General features: G+C 33.9%; 1 protein-coding gene and 1 pseudogene across 1 annotated transcript; one reads left to right on the top strand and one right to left on the bottom strand.

Moving 5' to 3' along the window:
- Window positions 1-4,927: 4,927 nt before the first annotated feature.
- Window positions 4,928-12,962, top strand: LOC110663058 (mitotic checkpoint protein BUB3.2-like; annotated as a pseudogene).
- Window positions 12,963-13,505: 543 nt separating this feature from the next.
- On the bottom strand, window positions 13,506-18,871 carry LOC110663052 (ATP-dependent Clp protease proteolytic subunit-related protein 1, chloroplastic). The gene is made up of 9 exons (XM_021822262.2): window positions 18,539-18,871; window positions 16,151-16,266; window positions 15,763-15,966; window positions 15,563-15,667; window positions 15,360-15,422; window positions 14,922-15,033; window positions 14,265-14,326; window positions 13,964-14,146; window positions 13,506-13,867 (listed from the first exon to the last, which is right to left on the bottom strand). The coding sequence occupies exons 1-9, from the start codon at window positions 18,765-18,767 to the stop codon at window positions 13,784-13,786; spliced, it is 1,158 nt and encodes a 385-aa protein (XP_021677954.1). The 5' UTR covers window positions 18,768-18,871; the 3' UTR covers window positions 13,506-13,783.
- Between the last annotated feature and the right edge of the window lie 5,750 nt (window positions 18,872-24,621).

Below are 24,621 nucleotides of genomic sequence, written 5' to 3'. Positions count from 1 at the left end.
GAATCCGATCTGCAATCGTTTGTTCAAGAATACAATATTTGTCCTGATTCATATGAGCTGATCAAGTGCCATGGCGATCTTCGTGTCGATCATTCTTTTGAAGAGGATGACATGGTTATGGTGTACGAGCAGTTAAAGGCGGTCCGAGGTTCCTCTAGACGATTTCTATAAGGAGGTCCTAAAACTTCACCGAGCATCCATTGTTCAAATTCACCCCAACTCGTGGCGGATCTTGGTAGCTTTCCGAGGTCTATGCCGAGCTAAGGGAATCAGACCTACGGCTAAGGTGTTCGCCGAGCTGCACAGACTAACTCGCCGAAAGGATGACGAACACTGGTTCTTTCAGGCGAAGCCTCATTGCGGGCTCTTTTCCGATCTGCCCTCATCCCTTAAGAATTGGAAGAACCGGTTCTTCATTCTGAGGAGTAAAGATCCGAGTGCTTTGAGGACTTTCCTCGTATTTGGTGGTACCAGGGCCCGCTCAAGCACATTACCACGAGTCAAGAGGAAAGCTTAATAGTGATGGATCTCGAAGAGTCGGCCGCCACTCTAAAATATTCTGTCCAAATGCGGTGATCGCGAACTGCACCATTGGACCATGCAGCTAATCACCGGCCGAGATCGCGAACTTCCGCTCTCTGACCTCGGCATTGGTATTTTCTATATCTCAGTTCTCAGGACCTTAGCGATCTCACTAACCTCTTTTCTGTGCAGGTATGGCGGGCGGTGAGGGTTCTAAGAAGCGGAAGAAGGACAAAGAGATCTCCCGGAAGATAAAGGAGATGAAGCGTTCGGAACGACTTCAAACGCCCGGTCACGAACCTGGGGAGATACAGAGAGACCCGCCTCAACCTTTGGATTTGCCGACCGCTGAAGCTGTCCGATCACCTCCTAGATCGGAAGAGCAACCTCCACCTCACCCAATTGTTCCAGAAATGCGAAGGGTCCTTCTCAATCTTCTGAGAGGACCTCTTCTCGTGGCGCTCAAATACTGATCGACTCCTTGAAGAATAACCGGACTGTTAGGGAGAACCCCGATTTTGCCAAAGTCCTGGGGTCTACCATCTTCTTTCAGGAGGATCGGGACAGGCTATCCCGGAATGGTCTCGATGATATCTTGACTCGATCCATGAGCTTGAATGTGGAGTGTCTGGTGAACCAGACCATGGTTCGGGAAAAGATTCAGCGTCTGGGTAAGGAGATCGGGAAGAAAAATCAGGAATTGGCTTCCCTCCGATCCCAACTCTCATCCGCTCGGGATTATATATCTCAAGTTGAGGGACGGGCGAAGTACCATGAAGACAAGCTGGCCGAAAAGTCTCGTGACCTGGCTGAAAGGGAACGGGCTCTCAGAGAAGTACAGGCACTTCAGGCCAACGAAGCTGCTCAGGTCGCCCAACTCATCGAAGAGCTTAGGTAGAAAGACGAGGAGCTTAAGGCGAAGGATGTGGAGCTTAAGGAGAAAGACGAAGAGATGGTGACAGGGATAGCCGGAGCCTATGTGAATGCTCACAAGGACCTCTTGGCCGAACTCCAAAAGCGCTACCCTGAAGAGGACTTCTCCTGGATGGACGACCTGGCTCCCGAGGGCGACGGCGAAGATAGTGAGGAGGAAGCCGAACCAGAGGGAGAGAGAGTGAGCGAGCCAAATGTAGATCAGGCTGGGGGTGATCCCCCAGCCGAATAACTTGTACAAATTATGATATGAAATGAAATGCCTCTTTGTTCAATGAATGGTTGTGATCGGAAAATTTTAAACCATTGTTTGTCTGAGTATTTGATTGTATGAGCACAGCAAATCGAAAACTAAATGCAATTATTATTCTAAGTATAAGAGATCGGAAAGTACTTTAAGCATGAGATCGGTAGGGAAGAAATGCTGAACGGAACTTGATTGAAAATTTAACTCGAACACTTAAGCTTAAACTTTTGGAAAGGAGGTCGGTAATAAAACAGGTAGGAAAAGATCTATTGCCAGTTCATTTTATCAACAGAGATCGAGAATATACTCGGCAGTCAGGAAATTCGACAATGGTTTGAGAGTTCGGTAAATGTTTTGAGAGATCGGCGGAGCTTTGACGAATGTAAGGACTTAGCGTTGATTCAATTCCTTTTAAGGAGAGATCGGAATAATGACTACCTATCAAAGAAGGATCGGAAATGTAATTAACTGTCCAGAGGAGACTTAGTACCAGAGATCGGCTTCAAAGTTTTATTGATTTTGGGGATCGGCCAAAATATGGTGTCGACAAATCCCACCAACATCCTTCAATTCCTTGTAATGCTCTCTCACTAAATCCACCTTTTTTAGCCTCTCAAAAAACACAAATAACTGCATAGCATAAAGTGATCTTTTTGTGGAGGAATCCATCTTTAACTCCTCAAATAATATAGATAACTATATAACATGAGGTAATCCCCTTGTGGAGGTGTCCTTGATCATAGTGGAGAAAATAAGATAAGGCAAATGAAAAGGGACTTGGTTAGTAATGTGCCATAAGATGCGTTTGTCAAGTTTGTTTTGGTAGGTTTTACCTCCTATTATAGGGTTCATATAATGGTAATGAATTATGAAGGATTGTCAGTGCAGGGCTCAAAAGGGTTGATCTTTTATATTGGTAATAACAGGTAAAATAGACTTAGTAAAACCATTCTCATTGTAATCACTTAGTTTTTCCACATCCCTAAAGCAACTTGCTAAATTTCCCTCGTTAGGAATCTTAAAAATTTTGCTCAATTCCTCTATTAAAATCACATCGTCTTTTCTTGGCAAAGTGGCATAAAAAGAGTGTGAATCTCTAACCTCAAAAGTGCAATAAAAATCATGCACTAACACTTCGTACGCAATAACGTTTATACTCATGAAATTCAACCACTTTTAAGCCACAATCCACTCATATATCATCAAATTCAACCTTTTGTAAACATCCCAATAAATGGTTTTAGGGGAAATAATTATTTTCAGAACACACCATTGAGAAGCACTTCCTTTTTTTCTTTTTCGAATAAGACCCACCGATTTCTTTGCTCTTCCTTTTATGCATGTCAACTTTGGGTTTCCTTCCTTGCTTTTGTTCTTTGTGAGTCACCAAGATAAGATAAGGTATTTCCTTTACTCTGCCCATTGTGAGACTTTGAGAGAGAATGGATTTTAGGTAGTAATATTGGGTAAGAAAAGAAATCGAATGGTAGGTGAAGGCTGAAGTTTAACGAGTGGGGATTTTAAAGAGAATGAAATGGGTCTCTCTAATTTGAAAGAAAATTGCTGATTGGGGAAGAAATTCAAAGAGAAGATAAAAAAGAATGGTGACTCACCAAGGATGAAAGCAAGAAAAGAAACCCAAGCTAATATGCACAAAAGGAAGGGCAAAGAAATTGGTGGGTCTTCTTCGAAAAAGAAAAAAAGAAGTGCTCCTTAATAGCATGTTCAGCTTAGGTTGCCCTATCTTTAGTCGTCCCTCGCGCCAAGTGACCCAACACCCCTTCTAATTGGTCATTGCCTAGTAAAGCCTTAAGGAGGAGGAATTTGTCATTCATCAAACCAACAATTCCCTCTATGATGATGCTATGGGTGGCAAGAAGGACCAACTCACTAAGAGCTGTAGTAGTGGCAACTATTTTAGTCAACATAGAGTATTGTCTAGAGTTTTGTTTTTGAAGGTTTGATGCAGATTTGGATCTTATCTTGGTGAGGGTTCTATGATGATCTGCAAAGAGGAAGCTGGCCTTTATGGGTTTGGGTTGTTGTGCTTCCTAGTTTTCTTAGTTTCGGCTTCATGGGTATGGGTAGTTGTTGCATGTACTTGTGAAGCCTTTTAATGTCTAGTTTTGGGTCAAGATGGGTGCTCTGCATTGAAAGAAGGCTTATATTTGCTTAGGTTGTTTGGTATCCCTAGGATCTACTCCTACACTACAGCTGGGGAGGTCATCCTATTGGCCTTTGAAGGTCAGTGAGCTCTACAGCAGCAACCTTGCTTCGATGGTTAAAGGTATGCAGCATGATTGGTTAGAAATGGAAGGTTTGAGCTTGGGCATTGATATGTGATAGGCAATATGGTGCTCCTTGGACTACTGGCAAGGATAGCTAAGTTCACTCTCAGTTCAGCTTCTTTGGCTATGGTGAGAATAAGTGGTAGTAGCGACATCTACAAGGGTGACTTATGTTTTATTTTCCTAGGTTATCTATGGTGGACAGAGTTATTGTGGTGGGTTGGTTTTATTTAGTTAAGGGTGAGTTGGTTTTATTTGTTTGAGTCTGGTTGAGTCTTTGATAGTTAGGTGTGCTTGCTGTAGCCATTAGTTTGGGCATCGTTTTCTCTTTTGTATCTTGACTCAAATTGTACTTCTTGCATTTTAATGGGCTTTTAATGCAAATTAGCATGTTCAAAAAAAAAAATAACATAATTAGAACATTTTAAAAAATGTATTTATTATATTTTAATCATAATATATATATATATATATATATATATTACATTTTAATATGATTATTTAAATAGTATATATATTAACTGTTTAAATATAAAATTTAGATAAAAATATTATTCTATTAAAAAAATAATATCTTAAAAATTTAAATTATTTCATATTGTAAGTAATGGATATAAATATTTTAATAGTTTAATCCATACTTTTTTTTGTCAACTAGTTTAATCCATACTTAACAATAAATTAAACTAAATTTAAATAGAAAGATTAATTAATTAACAAAAAATTAAAAAAAAATTATTTGTGTAAAAGTAAAAAAATAAATTATGAATTTTAAGAAATTTGAAAATTAACTTATAATTTAACCACTCTGTGTTTGCAGGCTGCAGCGATCTCATCTCCGTTGTCCCTTTCATTTTAAATTTAAATTCAACATACCTCTGTGTACGTAAGCATTCATAAACCTTAGGCTTGGCGCCATATTATACATTCAAAATTTCAAATCTCCCTCTCTCGGCCTTGTCCGTCTCCCAAAGCCCTAGCCCGCACCACGGCACCACCACTCACCGCTCGCCTCTTCTCTAATCAGTCAGCGATGACGACTGTGCTTCTGCCACCGGGCTCCGGCCGCGAGCTCTCCAGTCCACCCTCCGATGGAATATCAAATCTCTGCTTCTCCAATCACAGCGACCGGCTCCTCGTCTCCTCCTAGCATAAGGTATAGCTTCTTCGCTCTCAACATTTTCTCGAGTGAAATCCATATCTTGTTTTAATTTCTCAATTTCAGTGTCGCTCAATATCAGATTTTTAGCTTCTTATTTTGGTCTATAGAGTGTGAGATTGTACGATGCAGGCGCTAATGCGTTGCGGGGAGAGTTTATGCACGGTGGTCCAGTGCTTGACTGCTGCTTCCATGATGACTCATCTGGGTTCAGTGCTAGCGCCGATAACACTGTGCGACGGTCAGTTCATTTTTTTATTTTGCCCTAGTTTTCTATTTGGTTTCTACTTGACTGTATCGAAGTATACTTCAATCTCCACAATAATTGCTGGATTTTAGCACAGTGCTTTTTTTTTATTTTTGAAGTATGCAACATCGTAAATATGTGGTTTAAGAATTTCTTCACACTATAGTATGTTGATCCTACATTATTAGCTCTCTAAATTATATAAAGAGCTAAAGATGGTTTTGAAGCTTTGACAGTAATGTACTGTCACTATTATGCTTGACCAGTTAAGCAAAAATGGGGCAAAAGAATTTGGAAGAACTGAGATCTGCCATGCACCTGGTGGTTCTAGACTCAGGAGTTGACGTAGCCTGAAGCTCAAATAGAAACACGCTCCACACACACAATGAAAATAGAGAGAAAATACTTTGCTAGAAATTATATTCATCAAAAACTAAAATAAAATACTCAGATTTTGGGTATTTATAAAGTTTTAGACTTTAAAAGTGCTGCCTCCGTTGGAACATGCCAAAATGCCACGCATTATATTCCCCCACTTGGAGACATGGAATCAAATAAAACGGCTGTTATTTACAGGTTTTAAAGGAGGCCGTTACCCCTTAGGCCGTCATTTATGAGCGTATTTTGATTTTCAAAATAACAGCCATTACCATTGTTAAATAATGGTAATGGCCTTTAAATAACGGTAACGACCGTTACCAATGTAGCAGAATTTATAGGCTGGTGGGGAGCAGAAATCACATAATTTTATCAGTCCAAAATAGTCTAAAAATCACCTAATTTCAGTCTAAAATAGCAAAGAATAATTTAAAGTAATAATTCAGTCCAAACTCACTTTTTTACTTTCAAATAATGCTCCATCCTCTAGTCTCCACCTTCATAACTCATTTTTTCTTATTTGGAAACAAAAGACAGCAGTGAGCAGCCCTCTATTGAGTGTTCTAAATTTATTCTTGCAAACAAAAGGCCTTAACATTCTCTTTTCTCTACTCTACTACAAGTTCTACAACCTTGCAAGTTGCAACGTCTTAAAAATGTGAGTGTTCTTTATTTTTTTGGTATTTATGTCAATTATTTACTGATTTTTTTTCTTTTTTTTTTTGCATATTTATTGTTGAAAATTGTTGCTAATGTTAGATTTATTGTTAAACTTATAGTTTATGTGTTTTTTCTAGTGTTGATTTATTTTTTAAAAAAACAAGTATATAATTGTTATTTGTTGCTTCTTGAAACAATTTTAGAATTAATTTTATTAAAATAATTATTAATTACAAAATAACATCAAATACAATTTTAATTTTTTAGATATTTCCTATTTGCTAAAACTAAGTATAAGTGTAGATGTTGAAAAAGTTTACATTACTTTTCATAAATTTAATTGTAAGTTAAAACTTTAAAGTTTAAATTTAAATTAAATACTTGTTTAAATTTAGTTTTAGTTACTTATTTGATTTTTCCAAAATTGTTTTTAATTTTAGATTTGTTGTTAAGTTTATAGTTTGAAGTATTAGTTTCCTCGATCTATATGTTTATGTGTATTTGTTTTAATGTTGATATATTTTTCTAAAAAATATGTTTAGAATTGTTGTTTGTTACTTCTTGAAAAAAATTTTAGAATTAATTTTATTAAAATAATCGTTAATTACAAAATAATATCATATAAAATTTTAATTTTCTTGATATTTGCTATTTGCTAAAACTAAGTATAAGTGTAGATATTGTAAAAGTTTACATTACTTTTCATAAATTTAATTGTAAGTTTAAACTTTAAGGTTTAAATTTAAATTGAATACTTGTTTAAATTTAGTTGTTGATATAATTTCCTCAACAGTGAAAATGCCTCGAGGAAGTAGCGGTACTGGTAAACCAAGCGACGACATTGGATGGAGGTTTGCTACTCTCAACTCAACTCAACTCAACTAAGCATTTATCCCAAAAATTTGGGATTGGCTATATGGATTCGCTTTCTCCACTCAAAACGATTTTGGGTTAAATCCTCAGAAATATGTAATGCTTCTAAGTCATGTTGTACTACTCTCCTCCAAGTCAATTTAGGTCTACCCATTTTTTTCTTTCTATCCTCTAACCTAATGTGCTCTACTTGTCTAACTGGAGCCTCCGTATATCTACGCTTCACATGACCAAACCACCTCAATCTCCCTTCTCTCAATTTATCCTCAATTAGCACCACTCCTTCCTTTTCTCTAATACTCTCATTACGAACTTTATCTAGTCTAGTATGGCTACTCATCTACCTTAACATTCTCATCACTGTAACTCTTATCTTAAACGCATACGACTCCTTCAGTACCCAACACTCACTACCATATAACATAGCCGGTCGTATAGTTGTACGGTAAAATTTTCCTTTCAACTTATTGGGAATCTTGCGATCACATAAAACTCCCGTGGCACGTCTCCACTTTAACCATCCGGCTTTAATCTTATGACTAACATCCTCGTCACATCCCCCATCTACTTGAAAGGAGAAATGATTTGCAATTTTTGTGAAAAAAAAATAATGGGAGGAATAACTAGATTGCAGTTACACTTGCCTAATATACTTGATCAAGTTGCTGGTTGTAAGAAAGTGTCATCAAAAGCAAGGAAAAACATGCATACTATGTTGAAGGATTTTGAAGTTGCTAAAAGGGATAAAGAAAATAGAGAAAGAGAATTAGAAGAAGAAATACTGAATATGAACCGGGTGGATGATGATGATGATGAGGAAGAAGATATAGAATTAGAAATGAATTACATTTTTGAAGAAGATGGCCTGTTAAATCCATGGTTAGAGGAAGGGAATCTCCTGTGCTTGATGGTCAAGAAAATCCTTGATTGGATGAGGAAGATATTGCTCCAACTCAAGTAGAAGGAAGTGGTGCTTCTAGAGGCAGTGTTAGACCTGAACATTGTTTTGCATTGTCAAGTTTAAGTAATGATGATGATGGAGATGACGATAGTGGTGGTGGTGAAGTTGGATGAGGATCAATGGGTGGACTTGGTGTAGGTGCTACTTCACAATTACAAGAAGGTGGTAGAGGCGGTGGTGAAGGTGGTGGAGTGTCTGGTGGCGAAGCTCCATGTCCATAATGGCCACAGACATATTGACATCGTAGATCACAGGTTTCTGGTGGTGCTGAATTATCGTTATCAAAGGGCAAAGGTGTTCAACACGGAGAGTGTTCTTTTGATTCTGAATCTAGTTATGGGTATGGTCATGGTGAAAATATAATACATGGAGGCTAATCATCTACATCTACTAGTGATTACGGATATTGAGATGGACAAGCACACTCAAATCTATATCCATATAATTATCCCCCTCCTATGTATTCAGAGCAATCATACATTCCACAACCCGCTAATCCAGTTGATTCCTTATTCAGTTTCAATCCATCATAGTATTATTAATTGAGTCAATATCAACAAAGTGAAGATCAAAGCTCTCAAAGTCAGCACCAAAGTCAAGACTATCAAGAACCTCCTAGATATTCATTTTGATGGTAATAAGGTTAGTTATTTACAATTTATATAATTATTTCAGGTCTAAATTAGTTAATGTTAATTATGTCCAAATATGATAGATGATAATGTCTTTATTTGACATATAAATGCTTAGTATATAGTTGTATATCTTAATTTTATTTATTTCTACCAATATCTACTCATTTTATGAATTTTGCAAATTTTTCAAAAAAATTTGTGTAGCGCTAGGCCATTACCGTTACCGTTACGTTACGGCCGTTACAGGCTCGTTTCCGTTGCTTGTGACCGCGATTGCAACCGCGATCGTGATTTAAAACCATGGGCATGACACACCTGTTCGTTGTATCGAGTATTCTTATGCGGCAGGTGTGTTAAACTAGGATTGACTTCTCTTTTTGTTTAATTTCTTATAATTGTATATTCTGGTGTAAAATGATTTTGATAAAATAATTTGATAAGCAGCCACTAAATTTTTTCTACATCAATTTGTGGAAAGATTATGATATGATGGCATTGATTAACATGAATGCAGATCAGATTAAGTCTACAACACAGATGAAATAAATGTTTAATTGTTTTATACATTTTTATATGTATACCAGTGCAACGGATTTTAGATAAAATGCACTTGCCAAAATATCAAAGTTTTAGGTATAGCATTTCAACATCACAAATGTCTATATGGCATTTCCTAAGGGAGTGAAAATTGGTTGAATTTAAATATCCGAGTAAAAGCAAGTATGGCATGTTTTGTCTATTTCAACTGCTGATACTTGACAATAGCAACCAAATTAGGGATATAGTTTGGTTTTACTCATAAGTTGGAACAGACAAAAGAGACATACTGACACTTGCATTCTTCAAATATTAACTTACATGATGCTTTTAATAGTATTATGGTCCTGCTACCCACTGCTTTTTGGAAGTGCATATGCAATGTCTGATATTTCTTTATCACTTCATGAAGTTGCATTACTATTTTATACAGAATTACAGATGCAAAAGTTGAAATTATCATATTGTTGGAAGTTTGTATTATGCAGCACATAGTTTGTTACAAAAAATGGAAATCTTACAGGGCATTGTCTTTTGGGGTATGGCAGCCAATTTTGTAGTTAGCATATGATTGAAAGACTTGTTGGGCTTGTCAACCTAGTGAGGAGTCAGTTATGATACCTACATGCTTTAACTTGTCTAGAGCCTCTTCATCAACTTGATGTGGCATTGCTATCATATGGATAATCCTTACATGTTTCCTGTTATAGGGCCAGAATGCAATAATTCTTGTCCCCTGCATAAACTCAGGCTGCTTGTTTTAATTTCATCTCTAATTCCCACAAGTTAAGCTCAAATCTGTTTATATTTTTTATCTTATAAGCTGTAGTAGGTTAGGCAGTTGAAAAGCTTTTCTTGTCTCAGTATTTTTTTTGAATAAGGTAAATGCGTTGATTATTTGGTAATTGGTGATAATATAGATGAAAGCATTTGTTAATAATTGGAATGACTAATTTGCCTTGCGGTGTGTGTGATTGAGACACTGAACCAACTGACTAAGAATTAAGGGAGGAAAATGGTACTGTTTTTTCTCAGTATATTTAGCAAGGCCCTGCATGCCAGGTACAAAAATATGCAATAGAGCCCATGAGAAGAGAAACTTGATGAGAAATATTAAAATAAAAAAAGTGTTACAACAAGCATATCCAAAGAGAAAAAAAATTATCTGAAGATGTAGGTTCAGTGATCCATTCAAAGGAATGCTTAAATGGTAACTATAGGCTCGGTGGATGACCAGATGTTGGAAGTATGAAAGAAAATTATGCATAAATTTGCTTATGATAGTTCCCTCCTATTTATTTAATTTCTATGTAAAAGAAGTTTCTTTTAGTTGGTCTATTTCTTGACAGCATATCGTTTATGCTCTTTTTTCATCACAATGATTTAGCCATGCTATAAATTATAAGAACGTATAGAAAGAATATAAGGTAGCAACCTTTTTTAGCGTCTGTCAATCATAGGGCAGGTCATCACTGGTCGCTGGGACAAAACACTGAAATGTTGGGATCCCAGAGGAGCGAGTGGACAGGAGCGCACTCTTGTTGGCACATGTTCACAACCTGAGCGTGTTTACTCTTTATCTCTTGCTGGAAATCGTTTAGTAGTAGCTGCTGCAGGAAGACATGTAAATATTTATGATTTTCGGAATATGTGTCAACCTGAGCAACGAAGGGAATCTTCACTGAAATATCAAACTCGATGTGTGCGCTGTTATCCCAATGCTGCAGGTATTGACCCTAACTGCCAAAGTGACAGGATATTCTCTTCTACTCTTTTCCGAATGAAGACCGATGCTTCACTTTCTTTCTTGTGCTTTATTTTAGGTTTCTAGTCATTTGTCGGAGTAAATTTATTTTTTGATACTCATCATCTAGACAACCATATGCAGGATATGCTCTTAGTTCAGTTGAAGGGAGGGTTGCAATGGAGTTTTTTAATCTTTCAGAGGCTAGTCAAGCAAAAAAGTATGCGTTATATCTCTGCATGATAAAGAAGCATGATATGAAGTTGATCTTGCATTTCTCCTTGATTATGTTAATAGTCCTATCAACTATAGTTTTTTGATAATTTTTGCTAGATATCTAAATTTGATGCTTCCAGAGATTCTTGTGACGAATGCTTTTTTTTTTTTGCTCTTTATTTTTTTATAGTATTTCTATGTGTATCAAGGTTTGTTCATACATGTTCCTCTTTGGAAGTAATAGTGCATGATTTTGGTGTTCTCTTCTATTTTCTCGTAAAATGCTAGGATTTCTCGTCATCCATTTTGTTTTGGCTCTTTAAGGCAGATGTTCACTCCTGATTTTTGTGTTAGAAAGTAGTCAATAAATGGTCCTTCTTCCATCAGGGTATAATTATGTAATAGGGCAGTATGGCATTAGTACTGTGGCAGAATATCTTGTCATTCATTTCACCGTCTTGATGGACTTTAGGCTTTTTGCGGATATGCATTCAAGTGTCATCGAAAATCAGAAGCTGGAAGGGACATTGTCTATCCAGTAAATGCTATTGCATTTCACCCTGTGTAAGTTTCTCAAGATTCTTTATGGAATGAGTTCATGAACTGTTTGATTGAATAGTGCCAAGGAATCATTTTTGGTAATCTGATTATTTGTTTGGCCTGGTCACACAAATGATAGCTTATACAAGATAATAAAGGTCCTTTTGTATTTATTATGGCCTAGCAAAAGGTTACTGAAATTTTCTGACTAAATTGACTGGAAACTCAAGCCAGTATATGTTTCATCTTTTTCCCAATAAAAACTGCAGAGTACTTGTGTTGAGAAATAAATGTTATTTCTTTATTGAAAATGAATTCTCCTTTAGCTTGTTTTGATTTAAGATTCATTCATATAAGGTTTTGAAGTGCACCCGAACTTAAGTCATTTGAAGGCATAAAATCAACATTCTTTCAAGCTCTATCTGGATTTTTTGTGCCTGAATTGATGTTGACTATAAATTCTATATTTATTGTTTAAGATTGGTAACGATAGCGACTCTTTTGTGTTATAGTCTTTTTCTCATTGTTCGATGCCTGCAAATTGAACCTGCAGCTATGATACATTTGCGGCTGGAGGTTGTGATGGATTTGTTAATGTTTGGGATGGGAACAATAAAAAGAGGCTTTATCAGGTAAATGGTTGCCGTAAATCCAATATTCTTGATTTATTTCTGGGAAGTTTATGGCCCATTTATATAATCTTGCTCTTTTTTTACAGTACTCAAAAGTATCTATCAAGCATTGCTGCACTCTCATTTAGCAGGGATGGCCTTCTGTTGGCTGTGGCATCAAGCTACACATTTGAAGAGGAAGACAAACCGTAAGAATGATTATGTTCTCTCCCTCCATGCCTCTCCTTCTCTCGTCAGTCCTAATAGCTACTTATTCAGTTTTCAGGCGTAAGCCAGCTGCTATGCTTGTGCGCAGCGTAAATGATATAGAAGTCAAGCCAAAACCAAAAGTGTTTCCTAATCCTCCAACATAACTGAACCTGCAAAAGCTCCTGTTCTGTGGTACTCTCAATATACGTGGCAATTAGTGATGTTCAATGGGCTTCATTCTCCCTTATGAAGCTATCTGAACTTGACGCTTGATGCGAGAACCGATTCTAAATTAACCCAGAATCCTTTTCTTCATTTATTTATTTATTTATTTTCATTTCCTCTTTAGTCATTATTTCAAGCAATCACTATAGGTTTATGCTAAAAGCTGAAATTTGTTGGATTCTGTATACACTGGCTCTCTATTCTTTCAATATATGCAATTGTAGCAATGGAAAGTCTCATTATTTTGTAAGATAAACGGCGAACAAATTTTGTTGCTTGGAGGAAACACAAACAGTTCATTGAAAGCGTCAAGTTTAATGGAGGAAATACAAATTCTGCATAAAAGCTATCCGTTAATGGAGTGATTAAGCTTATTAGAAGCCACCCTTTAAGTAAAATGAGAACCGATGTTTGAATAGAATTATTTGTAAACCGGAAAGTTCGGTTTGATTTAACATTATATATCCAAACCTCTGAAATTAATAAACCAAAAATTTTGAATCTGGGCAATGCAGAAAGAAAAAAAAAAACTTAACTAGCAAAATTATATTATCGTTAAAGCAACAGGAAGAACAAGCATTGAGTTGTTTGTATTACAGTATTAAGAAAGACCCTTTGTTTCACATGTAGATTTTACACAGCCCTTTGCCCAAGCTGTACACATTGGATACAGCATTTAGGAACAAGAGCATTGACCAAGGTCTGCCTCGTCATAGTAACTGGCTTCACTCCGCCATCAACTGCATAAAACTTCCTTGATAATTTTCTCCCCATCTTGATGTTATGCTATTTTGTGATTACCTAAATCCTGAAGGAGCTGCTCTCGGACCAGCAGCTGCGGCCCTCATGGCTTTTGATTGAGCAAGCAATGCATCATAATCCTGAATATTAAAAAACAAAAAAAAAAAATTACTGAAGTGCATACTGGTGCATCCAATTTAATAGAAAACATAACGGACATGTAATGAAAACAGTACCCGTTTCTCAAATGCATCATCGCTCGAGTCAACTATCTTATCTGCAAGGCCATAGTCTATAGCTTCTTGTGCTTTGAAATATTTAGGTCGCTGGATGTCTTTATTAATTTCTTCCTTTGTCTTCCCAGTTCCCTTTGCTAGTAGATCAATGTAATACTCCGTGTTTGCATCAAGTTCCTTGGCCTGATAAAGAAGTTCATACAAGAAAGAGAAAATGTTTGTTAAAGAATAAGTAAACACACAACACACACACAAAGATAGATAGCCAGAGAGAAGAGTGAGAGAGAGAGAGAGAAAGCACCTTAATCCACATATCTATCACAGCCCCACTTGATTTGTTAACTTTTGGCAGATACAACTTGGCTGAATTTCAAAATGACATTGTTAGAAGACATGGCACAAAGGGTATGATATCAACTTGTATTTTCTGAATTCTATTCCAAATTCATCACCGCAACAAGCAATTTATCATCTCAGAAGATTAATCAATTTTGTGCTCAGCACCAAAAGCAATAATAATTTAACATTAAAAAAAAAAATTAAAAGCAAAATCACAGAGAGAATTTGGTAGTGTTTTGGGAGGGGACAGCTAGCAAGAAGGAAATAAACTAACAGGCAGAGAAAACACAAAAATCATAGTTAAGTCTTATTTAAAGGTTGTAAGACTTAACATCAGTCTGTCCAGTTGTTTCCACACATACTTTCCTCAAGATTATATTTGAGAGGTCATCTTATCCATAAAATTAGAACTTTACAAGATAAGGTTTGAAGAGTGTGAAGGGAGTGATTTTAAAACCATAATCCAGTAAAAGGCTCCCTCACTATTAATTTGTTAAACAGTAAAAGAAAAATGAGAAAAATCACATTACTGCTCCCTAATAGGTTCCAGATTGCAAACTACGTCCACCAAAAGATGCCATGCTAATATTTTAAACTTCAAGGAAAAGTAAGATCATACTGGATGAGTTTGGCTGTAAAGCACGGTAACCCTTGGCGCCTAGAGAAAGAAGCATTGCTGCTTGACCATATGCCATGCCACAATTCACAGTATAGACAGTTGATTTGCAATACTTTAAAAAAAAAAAAAAAAAGAGAGAGAGAGAGAGAAAGAAAGACAGGGCACAGTTAGTTTCAAACACATTAAATGGTTGATTAAAAAGGATGATAAACTAATTGAAAACCACATATATAATTGCACCACGCACGCATACAAAAGACCATCCATTTACATAGTATAAACAGAAAGGACCTTTCCACGAGATTTTAGAACTTATGATCAGATATGCCAAGGCCTAGTGTCATTAGAGAACAAAGTTCTTGAGGTCCATTTTTATCTTGGATACTAATGTTATTCATCTACAGAAAACTAATATCAAAAGTAGATGACAATACTTACAGCCATGGCATCAGCAATGGCATATGCCTCTGTTTCAGAACCAACAGTTTCCATCTTCTCATTCTAAGCCAAATTAACAAAGACAAGTAAATATATTTTAGAAAGTAAATGAGATTAAGGAATCTTCAGAATGCTAGTCAGCATCTCATCTAGAGATCAAAAGCAATGTTTCACTAGAACGGGGAGAAAAAGAATGTCCTTACCTGTGTCCCAGATGAGTTTATGTACAGATATATAGGCTTTGAAGAGTCATCATAATCCAAATACATAAACTGAGCTACAAGAAGCTCGGTGACTGCAGGTACAATCTGCAGGAATCAGACCCAATATCAAGATGGTACAAGCAATGAAAAATTTTAAGCCATTAGCAAGAATAGCGATGAAATGAAGTGCAGTAGCTCACAGGCATTCCCAGATAGCATATTCGAGCATCTAAGAGCAAAGAAGGCAAATCCGGAGGAGCACTCCTAGGTCTCCCATATCCTCTTCCTCCTCCACGGTACATGCTTACACTCATACTATATTTTGAAGGACCCCTATCCATCATGCCTGATACACTGTACATTCCCCCATGCTCCAAATAATTCTTTCTAGAAGAGATACTTTCCTGTAAAGAGTTGTCAAAAACCAAGAATTTATAAGGATGGTTGATTTACCATAAGATTTAGGTTATAGATTAGAAATCAATCTCCAACAAGCACTAAAGAATGGTTAATAATGCACAATTGTTATTAATACATCAACTCCAACCCAAATAGATGATTTCATTGAGTAATTAAAAAGAGAAAAACCTCTGTAACACTTTCTGACTGTCGACGGACTGGATTATCTTCAGTCATGAACATGTCCAGTTGTGAAGGAGTAAGGCCATAAAGATGTCGTGGAACATTCTTGTAATTATCCATCACTGTAGATGTTCATAGAGAAAGGGAAGTTAGAATTTGAATTCTCTCTTGTTTTGCAATGAAAAAGGAAAATTCAGAGCTCTTGGGAAATTCACAAGTCACAATATAATAATAGGGGCTCTCAAAAATTATGTGACTTTGCATGTTTATAAAGAAAGAAAGGAAAATAACACAACCAAACTTGTCCAAGAAAACAAGGAAAGATGTGTGTGTGTGTGTGTGTGTGTGTGTAAGCACAGAAAAATTGCAGTTGCACAGTATGGATTGAGAAGAACCCCCTCAAAAGAAAGGGACTCAATTTGAATTATTTGCAGGTAAGACAAGCAAAATAGGTTAGCCTTGGCACTGGCAGCACTGCCTTAAAGTTAAAACCATTAATATCTTTCTGCACATACAACAAGTGAGTTTTTTAACCCATCAACCAATTAGTGATTTTGTTAAGCAATAAAATTATATTTGAATATTGCTTCTCATGTTAATGTCATATTCCAAGGAACATTTGAACAGGAAAGCTATTTGAATCCATCTAACTGTACAACCTACATCGTAACAATCATTAATTGATTGCACGAGAAAATTCCCACACTTGTCCTAACAGATCAGTGCAGCAAAGTCCCTCGTCTCCCATCTCATGCATTACCAGGCTAAAGGCCCCATTAGTTTTGCAGGGAGTGAGCTAAGGAAGTCCAACTCCTGGGAAGTACAATATTTAGATGCTTTCCTAAAATCAATTTCTATTGATAATATAGTAATAAAACACTTCCTAGAGGAAGTTTGCAAATGAACTAAAAAAGAAAAAAAAAGGTTGCTGCAGTTCCAAGGAAAATATTTGTAAACCGAACACTTAAAAATACTACTTCCTAGAAAATAACTTTTTTGTAAACGTCACTTCCCAGTTTCTGGCAAGTAATTTCCAAGAAGTAGAAATGTATGAACCACAACAACAACTAAGCCTTAATCCCAAACTAGCTAGGATTGGCTACATGGAACCCTTTTCACCATTCAACTCTATTAGACACCAAGTCCACATAAATATCCAAAACTTATAAATCATTTAATACCAGTAATCTTAGGTCTTCCCCTTTCTCTTCTTAATCCTTTCCTTACTAACTTATCACACTTTCATACCGAAACATTTAATGCTCAATGTTAGACATGGCCAAACCATCTTAATCAACCCTCCCTCATTTTATCTAATGTATGCTATGTACATTTTCTGATGGATGCAATCAGTCTTAATCGTATCCACTATCATGGTATTAAATATCCATCTTAACTTCTGCATTTCTACCACACTCATCTAGTGGATATGTTGTACTTTAGATGCCCAATATTTACTCTTACACAACATATTTGGTCTGACGACAATCATATAAAACTTACCTTTCACTTTGTTAGGGATCTTATGGTCAGATAGTACACCTGTCGCACTCTTTCATTTCATCCATCTTGTACTGATCCTATTGGCTTGTACATGTCACACTTTGAAAGTACTGATCCTATGAACCACACGTGGCCAATTGACATGACACTCATAAGGACTTAACATGCTAATTATGCTAATAGGGTGCAAGTACTATCTTAATAAGATCTTTTACAATTTCTCAACCAAACTCCCAAAAATTAAATTGAATTCATTTTTTTACCTCAAAAAATATTTGCAGGAACATATTGGAAATACAAAAAAAAAAAAAAAAAAAAAAAACTTGGTGCTGGTGCCAGAGATGAATAGTAAGTAGAGTGTATATATATATCCCAATAGAAGGCTGCCAAGATAAATGAGTTCCAATGCCATAGCTGCCAATTATATTCTTACAACAAACATGGAACCTATCCCCCATTCAAGACCTTATAGTTATTGGTAGTTTATCATTTCATTGCAATTCAAATGGCAGATACTTTCAACTTACACTATATCTTTCAGCACATAATTACAGAACAAGCACTGTGTAATCCTACAAATGGATGACTAAGCACACGTTTCCTTTAATTCTGAGAAACCCATATTAAAAACACATAAAAACTATCAGGCTTGATTATCCATTGGCTAAGACATAATAGCAAAGCTAGAAACAGACCCAGTTAAGTAAAATTACAAAAAAATTGAATGCCCAAAATTCTTCTCTTTTCCATTGGTAACTAATAATAGCCCAAAAACCCACAAACTACCTGTGATTGGGGAAACTAAAATCACTCTCATAACCAAAAACCAAAGAAATAAACAATAAAATAATTAAAAAAATAGAGAAAATGGCGAGAGAGAGAGAGACTAACATCCATCCTTGAGATTTTCTTGTCTGAACTGCTTGGGTATGTGGTCGAAAGACTTCCCAGATGCAGAAGGGGGCTTGTAGCATCTCTGTTGAACTAATCTCTGTTTTCTTGTATTGGTCAAGAAGACGAGCTTGGTGGTAGAGAGGAAAGAGGAATTTGGAAGGCCAGAAGATGGAGTCGCCAGTTCTGGAGTTGGGGCTGAGAGCTGAGACAGGAAAGAGGTTGCCATGCTCCTGAGAGACTGAGTGAGTGATTTCTCTAAAAGCTGCTCTCAATTCGAACTGCCGGTAGGGGAAAGCTTGAGCAGGCTTTTGTGATTTGGGAATTTTAAGTTCTGATTTTGTCTTCTTCTATTTATTTAATTTGTTTCCTAAAAAAAATGGAAGAATTCAAATTTGTTTTTAATTAACAAAAATTATATATATATATATATATATATATATATATATATATATATATATATATATATATATATTTAATAGAAATTACAAAATATTTAAAAATCTCAAATTTAAAGTTTAATTAATATATATAATTATTCACTTTTTTGTCAATAATGATTTATTTTATTTTATTTTATTTCTATTTTTATGAAATTATTTTTCCTAATTGAAAATTTATTATGTATCATCTTATAAAAAGTCTGAATATGCTATTTTATTATTTGAATAGACATAAACATTTCCTTTAATAAGATATTAAAATTTGAAGGTTATCGGATTGAATTCATAGAATAATTATATAATCAAACAATGATTATTAATTGCCATTAAACAAAATATATTTATCATCAAGCAATCAAATTAAATATCCTATTAACACAATCAAATTTTTTAAATTAAAATAATAATAATAATTTTTTTTTTACAAATGATTCATGTTAAATTTATTGATGCAAAAATGTAATAAAACAATAATTTAATTAAAAAATAATAATTTTTACTTTAAATTTATATTATATTTCCAATCAATTTCAATTCCAATTTCAAAGGTCAATTAAATTGTACATAATAAAATGATATTCAAAATTCTAATTTCTAAAGCTAATAAAATGATATTCAAAATTCTAATTTCTAAAGCTTAGTTAAATTTATATTATAATTAAAAGAATTACTAACTTAATAATTTATTTTTCTAGTAGTGCTATTGCCTAAGAGAAAAAGGGTTTAAAATTTAAACACAAGTAATAAGGCAGGCACTCAGTATTTTCTGCAATATAAAAAAATTAATTTAATACTTAAAATATAATTATAAATAATTGAGACTAATTTATTGGGATGAGCCCAACCATATTTACTTTAAATGTAACACCCCGTTTGCATAGCCTGGTATATTTCACTGTTCCGGTGACCGGTGTCGGTCCGGACAATTAAGGGGATTAAAACCATACTTAAGACAACTAGATAAGCCATAAACACAAATAATTAGTAATGTCCAATTAGTTAAGTATAAATAAGAAAAACAGAACATAAAAAGTTAAACTAGCGGAGAGTCATAGCGATGGACGACTTTTTCGGGAACGACTGCGAAGTCTTTTTAAACTCAAATTTCGAATCTTAAAATGTGACGCCACGGTCCTTAGGACCCTTATAAACACAGTGGAAAAGAGAAAATCACGAAAAAGAATTGTTAAGTCAGTCAAATAATTAGGTCAGAGAGCCGAAAGAAATATTAGATTATTTGCAAACCGGATGAACCGGCGAGGGGCAATTTGGTCAATTGACCCCGAGAGCTGACTCCTGACCTAACTGTCAAATAAAATCGGAGAAAAGAAAATTTCGAAATCGAGAATTAAATTAAAGAACTAATAGAAAAATAAAAAAAAATAATAAAAAAAAAGAAGAAAATGGAAAAGTCAAAAGGTGATGACATCATGCATGATGCCATAAAGAATATAATTAATTTATTTTTTTATTTAGATTTTTGGTCTTCCTAAAGAGATAAAAAGACAAAAGAAAAGAAAAAAAAAATCCATTTGGTCATCTTTTCCCTTGAAGCCGCCCACCTCTCTCCCTTAGCTCTTTCTCTCAAACTCCATTAGAGCTCTTAAATCAAGCTTCATAAACCTTCAATTCCACCATAAAAACCTTACTCTCCAATATTAAATCTTGTAGTTAGACCTACATAAGGAGCTTGACAACAAAAAGAAAAAGAAAGGAAGAAGTTTTGAAGAAAAAAGAAATTCTACATAAAAGGTTAGTAATCAAATTTGATAATTTGAGTTTGATTCTTACATTTCTAACTTATTGAGCTTGTAAATAAACTTAAAATGGAAAGAAAATTTATTGAGGGATTATATAGAATTTTGGACAGCTAGGGTTTAGTTGGACAAAGTATAAATTTGTTTGAGCTAAACATGTTAGGAAGCTTAATTGAGTTAAGGGAGCATGTTTATAAGTGTTTAATTAGCTAAATGCAACAAATGACATGAATTAGGGTTTTGAACATTAGGGTTTAGAGACAAAAAATGTGAGAAACTTGTAAATGGTGTCTTTGACCTAATGTGAAGTGAGAAATGGTCATTTGTGACCTAATTAAGTGTGTTAGAAGTGTTGGAATTAAAGTCAAATTCGGAGGGAGTGTGGTCATGTTGCTGGCAGCATGACCAAATCAACTTTGAGGGATCAAAAATGAAATTTTACAAGTCCAATTGGTATGAGACCAATTGGGAATGAAAATAAACACTAAATGACACAATTTTTGTTTAGGAAGCATGCTCAAAAAGTGACTAAAATCTAGTGAACAAATTGACCAAAGTTAGAAAATTGCAGGCTGCCTTATACAAACTGACCAAATGAACAGTGTTTGTTCATTTAGTCATAACTTGATCTAGGCAGATCAAAATGACCTGAAATTTTACTGGTGGTTAGATGAGATATAGACCTAAAACTTTCATGAAGAACATAAACCCAAATTCTGTCATTAACCAAGTCATTTGGCCACCCCAAATTGGTGACCCAAATCTACCAGCACCAAAAATTGCCCAAAATTCTGGGTTGAATCTAATCCGGCAGTCATAGTTCAAATGGCTATAACTTGAGCTACAAAACTCCAATTGGAGTGATTCAAAAATGAGAATAAACTTAAGACAATGGGGAACATTTTCTATGATGAAAGTTTTATCAAATTCCAACAGTAAAGTGACCAATGGAACAGTGCAACCTTAGACACCAAAATTAAAAATTATCGAATTTACTTAAAAGACTTAGAATTTGAATAAATAACCAAAACCAATAAATTTAGTGATCAAAATGTGGTATGTGGGTGAAGTTGGAATTCCCATACATATTAAGCCTTAGAAAGTCAACAATTTGACTTGAATAGTGTAGTGAATAGTAACACCGAAACACAAAAATTATAGAATGTCGAGTTTAGCACATTAGAGCTAGGTAAAAGTGAAATTAAATTTATTTTTGGATTTATGCTAAGTTATGGTACTGAAACACTGTAAAATTATGTGTTTCAGTTGAAAAGAATACCGGGAAAGAACCCGAGGAACCGAATTAAGGCCAAGAGGCGACTCGCTTGAGGTTTGTGCACAACATCACTATGCTTTAAAATTCATTGATAAAGTGAATGAAATATGTATTTTACTTTTGCTTTAAATTGTTGAAAGTTTATTTGTGACATTATTTATGATGTTTTGATTTAAATTATGAAAGTTATTGTATATATTTGAAATAGCAATGTTTAGCAAATTGTTAAGATAAGTTTTAAAACCACAGTGTCATGACCATATATTTGAACACCTCACTAGCATGACTAGTGGGGGTAATTAGTTTCGAATTTTGATTCCTTCTCTGGAGAAGTGTTGAGGTGTGCCAGTAGAAGAGAATGTGAATGGATATCCATATATTTGAGCTAGCTAGCCTTGTGATGTGATTTCTCTTTAGCCTCTGGCTATTGAGATTCTATTTATTTCGAATGGCATGATCTAACTTTGGGTTTTATGAAATGTGATTTGATACTTCAAAATGAAATTGTTTGGGATTAAAATCTCATAAATTGTGTTTTGTGTTTAACTCGCATGCTCAGTTCAAATTTTGAATAAATGTGATTTTATTTCTGTATAAAGATTATTTTAGCATGTTGTGCACCACTGAGTCCTAGTACTCGACGATAGCTTCTATTGCTGTCGCAGATACAGAGACTAGAGGAGCAGCAGACTGAGCTGCTAAGGATTAAAGATCATTCAGCTTGAAGTTATCGGGTATAATTTTTACCCTAATTGTAAATATTTCTTTTGATGTATGTATTGCATATAAATGTATGGACATGTAAATTGGTCTTGAGCAGTTTGTATAAAATTTGTATAAAGTTTGTAATAAAGTTTAGTTTGTATTTCTTTTGATGTAAATTTAGTAGGGATTTATAGAAATTGTTTTGTCTGTAATAAAATATGAGTGAAACTATTTTATTTAATTTGAATAAAATGTGTTGCTAGTATTTTGAGAATTATTGAATTTTGAACTTGAGAAATTGATTGAAATTTGTGGAGTTGTTGAAATGGATTGAGTTTGATTATGAAATTGAAGTAGTTGTTGAGAAAACATTTTTAGAAGTGCTTTTTACAGGTATTTAAAGAATTGTTTTCTCAAAATAAAGACAGAACTCTGCCAAAATTTTTATAAAATTTGCGAAAAAATAAAATGGATAAAAAATAGTAACTAGTTTTAATTTCAAGTAAATGTTTTAAATACCTATTAGAAAATGCTCACTACTTAACAAAAGTAAGATAATTGTTTTAAAATCCCTTGTAAGGTACTTAATGAGTTATCGGTAGGTGAAGTGCGGTAATTCATTACGTATTCTACGGAATCATGTTATGCCTTACAGAGGTGTAAGGTGTGATATTAAATTATTTTTAAAAATTTAATTAAATTTTATAATTATATATTTGAGTTTCAATTTTAAAAATTAAAATTTAATTTCATTAAATTAGTCATAATTAAAATAAATTTTTATTAATTTTTATGAAACTTATATAAATAAATTATTTTGACTATATTTTATTCTCATCCATTTACCTTTTTATTTTTTTTTTCCTATCGTTTTGCTTTATACATATATATATATATAATTGATTCATAAGTTCATTAATTATGATAAATTTATATTACATCAAAGATGTTTTAATAAAAAAGAAATTATAATTTTTATTTTATTATTATGGTATTTTAGTAAGCCAAATAAGAATTCATATGAATTTTAATTATGAAATTATATAATTATATATGAAATTTAATTAAAGTTTATATTTTAAATTATGTTATATGATTATATCAAAATAATAAATTTCATTTTTAAATAAATTTTATTTAAATTATTTTAAATGAATTATAAATTGGTATAATTTTAGCACTTGCAATTATGAATTTATCTTCCTTCAACTTCTAAATTTTACTACCTAAATTTGGATATACCCAATTCAGTGTCTCATTCATATCATTCGATAATCAAGATAATCAAATTCACGTGTGATTTTCACATATTATAAATTATATTTTTAAATTTAATTTTAAACTTGTGAAGGCTAAATTGAAATAATTATTTTTAGTTTTAAGTAATAAAATTTATGTTTTATAAATAATTTGAAAATATGAATATTTAATTGTAAAAAAATAAAAAAATTTAGGTATAAAAATGATATAATTTGAAAATTTTATAAAATTTTAATTATAAATTCAATATTATCATAAAATTTTAATTTAGATATCACTCTTTTAGAGCTAGACTAATGATTGTTTGGTACTTACACCATTAGATTGTGCACTAAAAATTTAATTTTTTGGTTTGAAGTTTATTTATTCTATTGTAAGTTTAATTTTATTAACCATCTCTTAATTTTAAAGGTAATTTTATAATCCTTTAGCTTTGATTTAATGCATCAAAAGTATCTGATCAGATTCTGTTGAATATACTCTAGTTATAAACTAATCTAGATATGCCTATATATTTTTCTTTATTTTTAAATAAATCAAAATTTAAATTATTTTTTTATTGTGTTTAATTCCCATGGCCACATGTCCAAATATGGGCATATAAACTTTTTGGTGGTTTTAATTTAAATTTGAGTATTTTTA

This window comes from Hevea brasiliensis, chromosome 8, assembly GCF_030052815.1.
Source record: "Hevea brasiliensis isolate MT/VB/25A 57/8 chromosome 8, ASM3005281v1, whole genome shotgun sequence".
Classification (NCBI taxonomy): Eukaryota; Viridiplantae; Streptophyta; class Magnoliopsida; order Malpighiales; family Euphorbiaceae; genus Hevea; species Hevea brasiliensis.
This window is presented reverse-complemented; position numbering and strand designations above follow the sequence as displayed.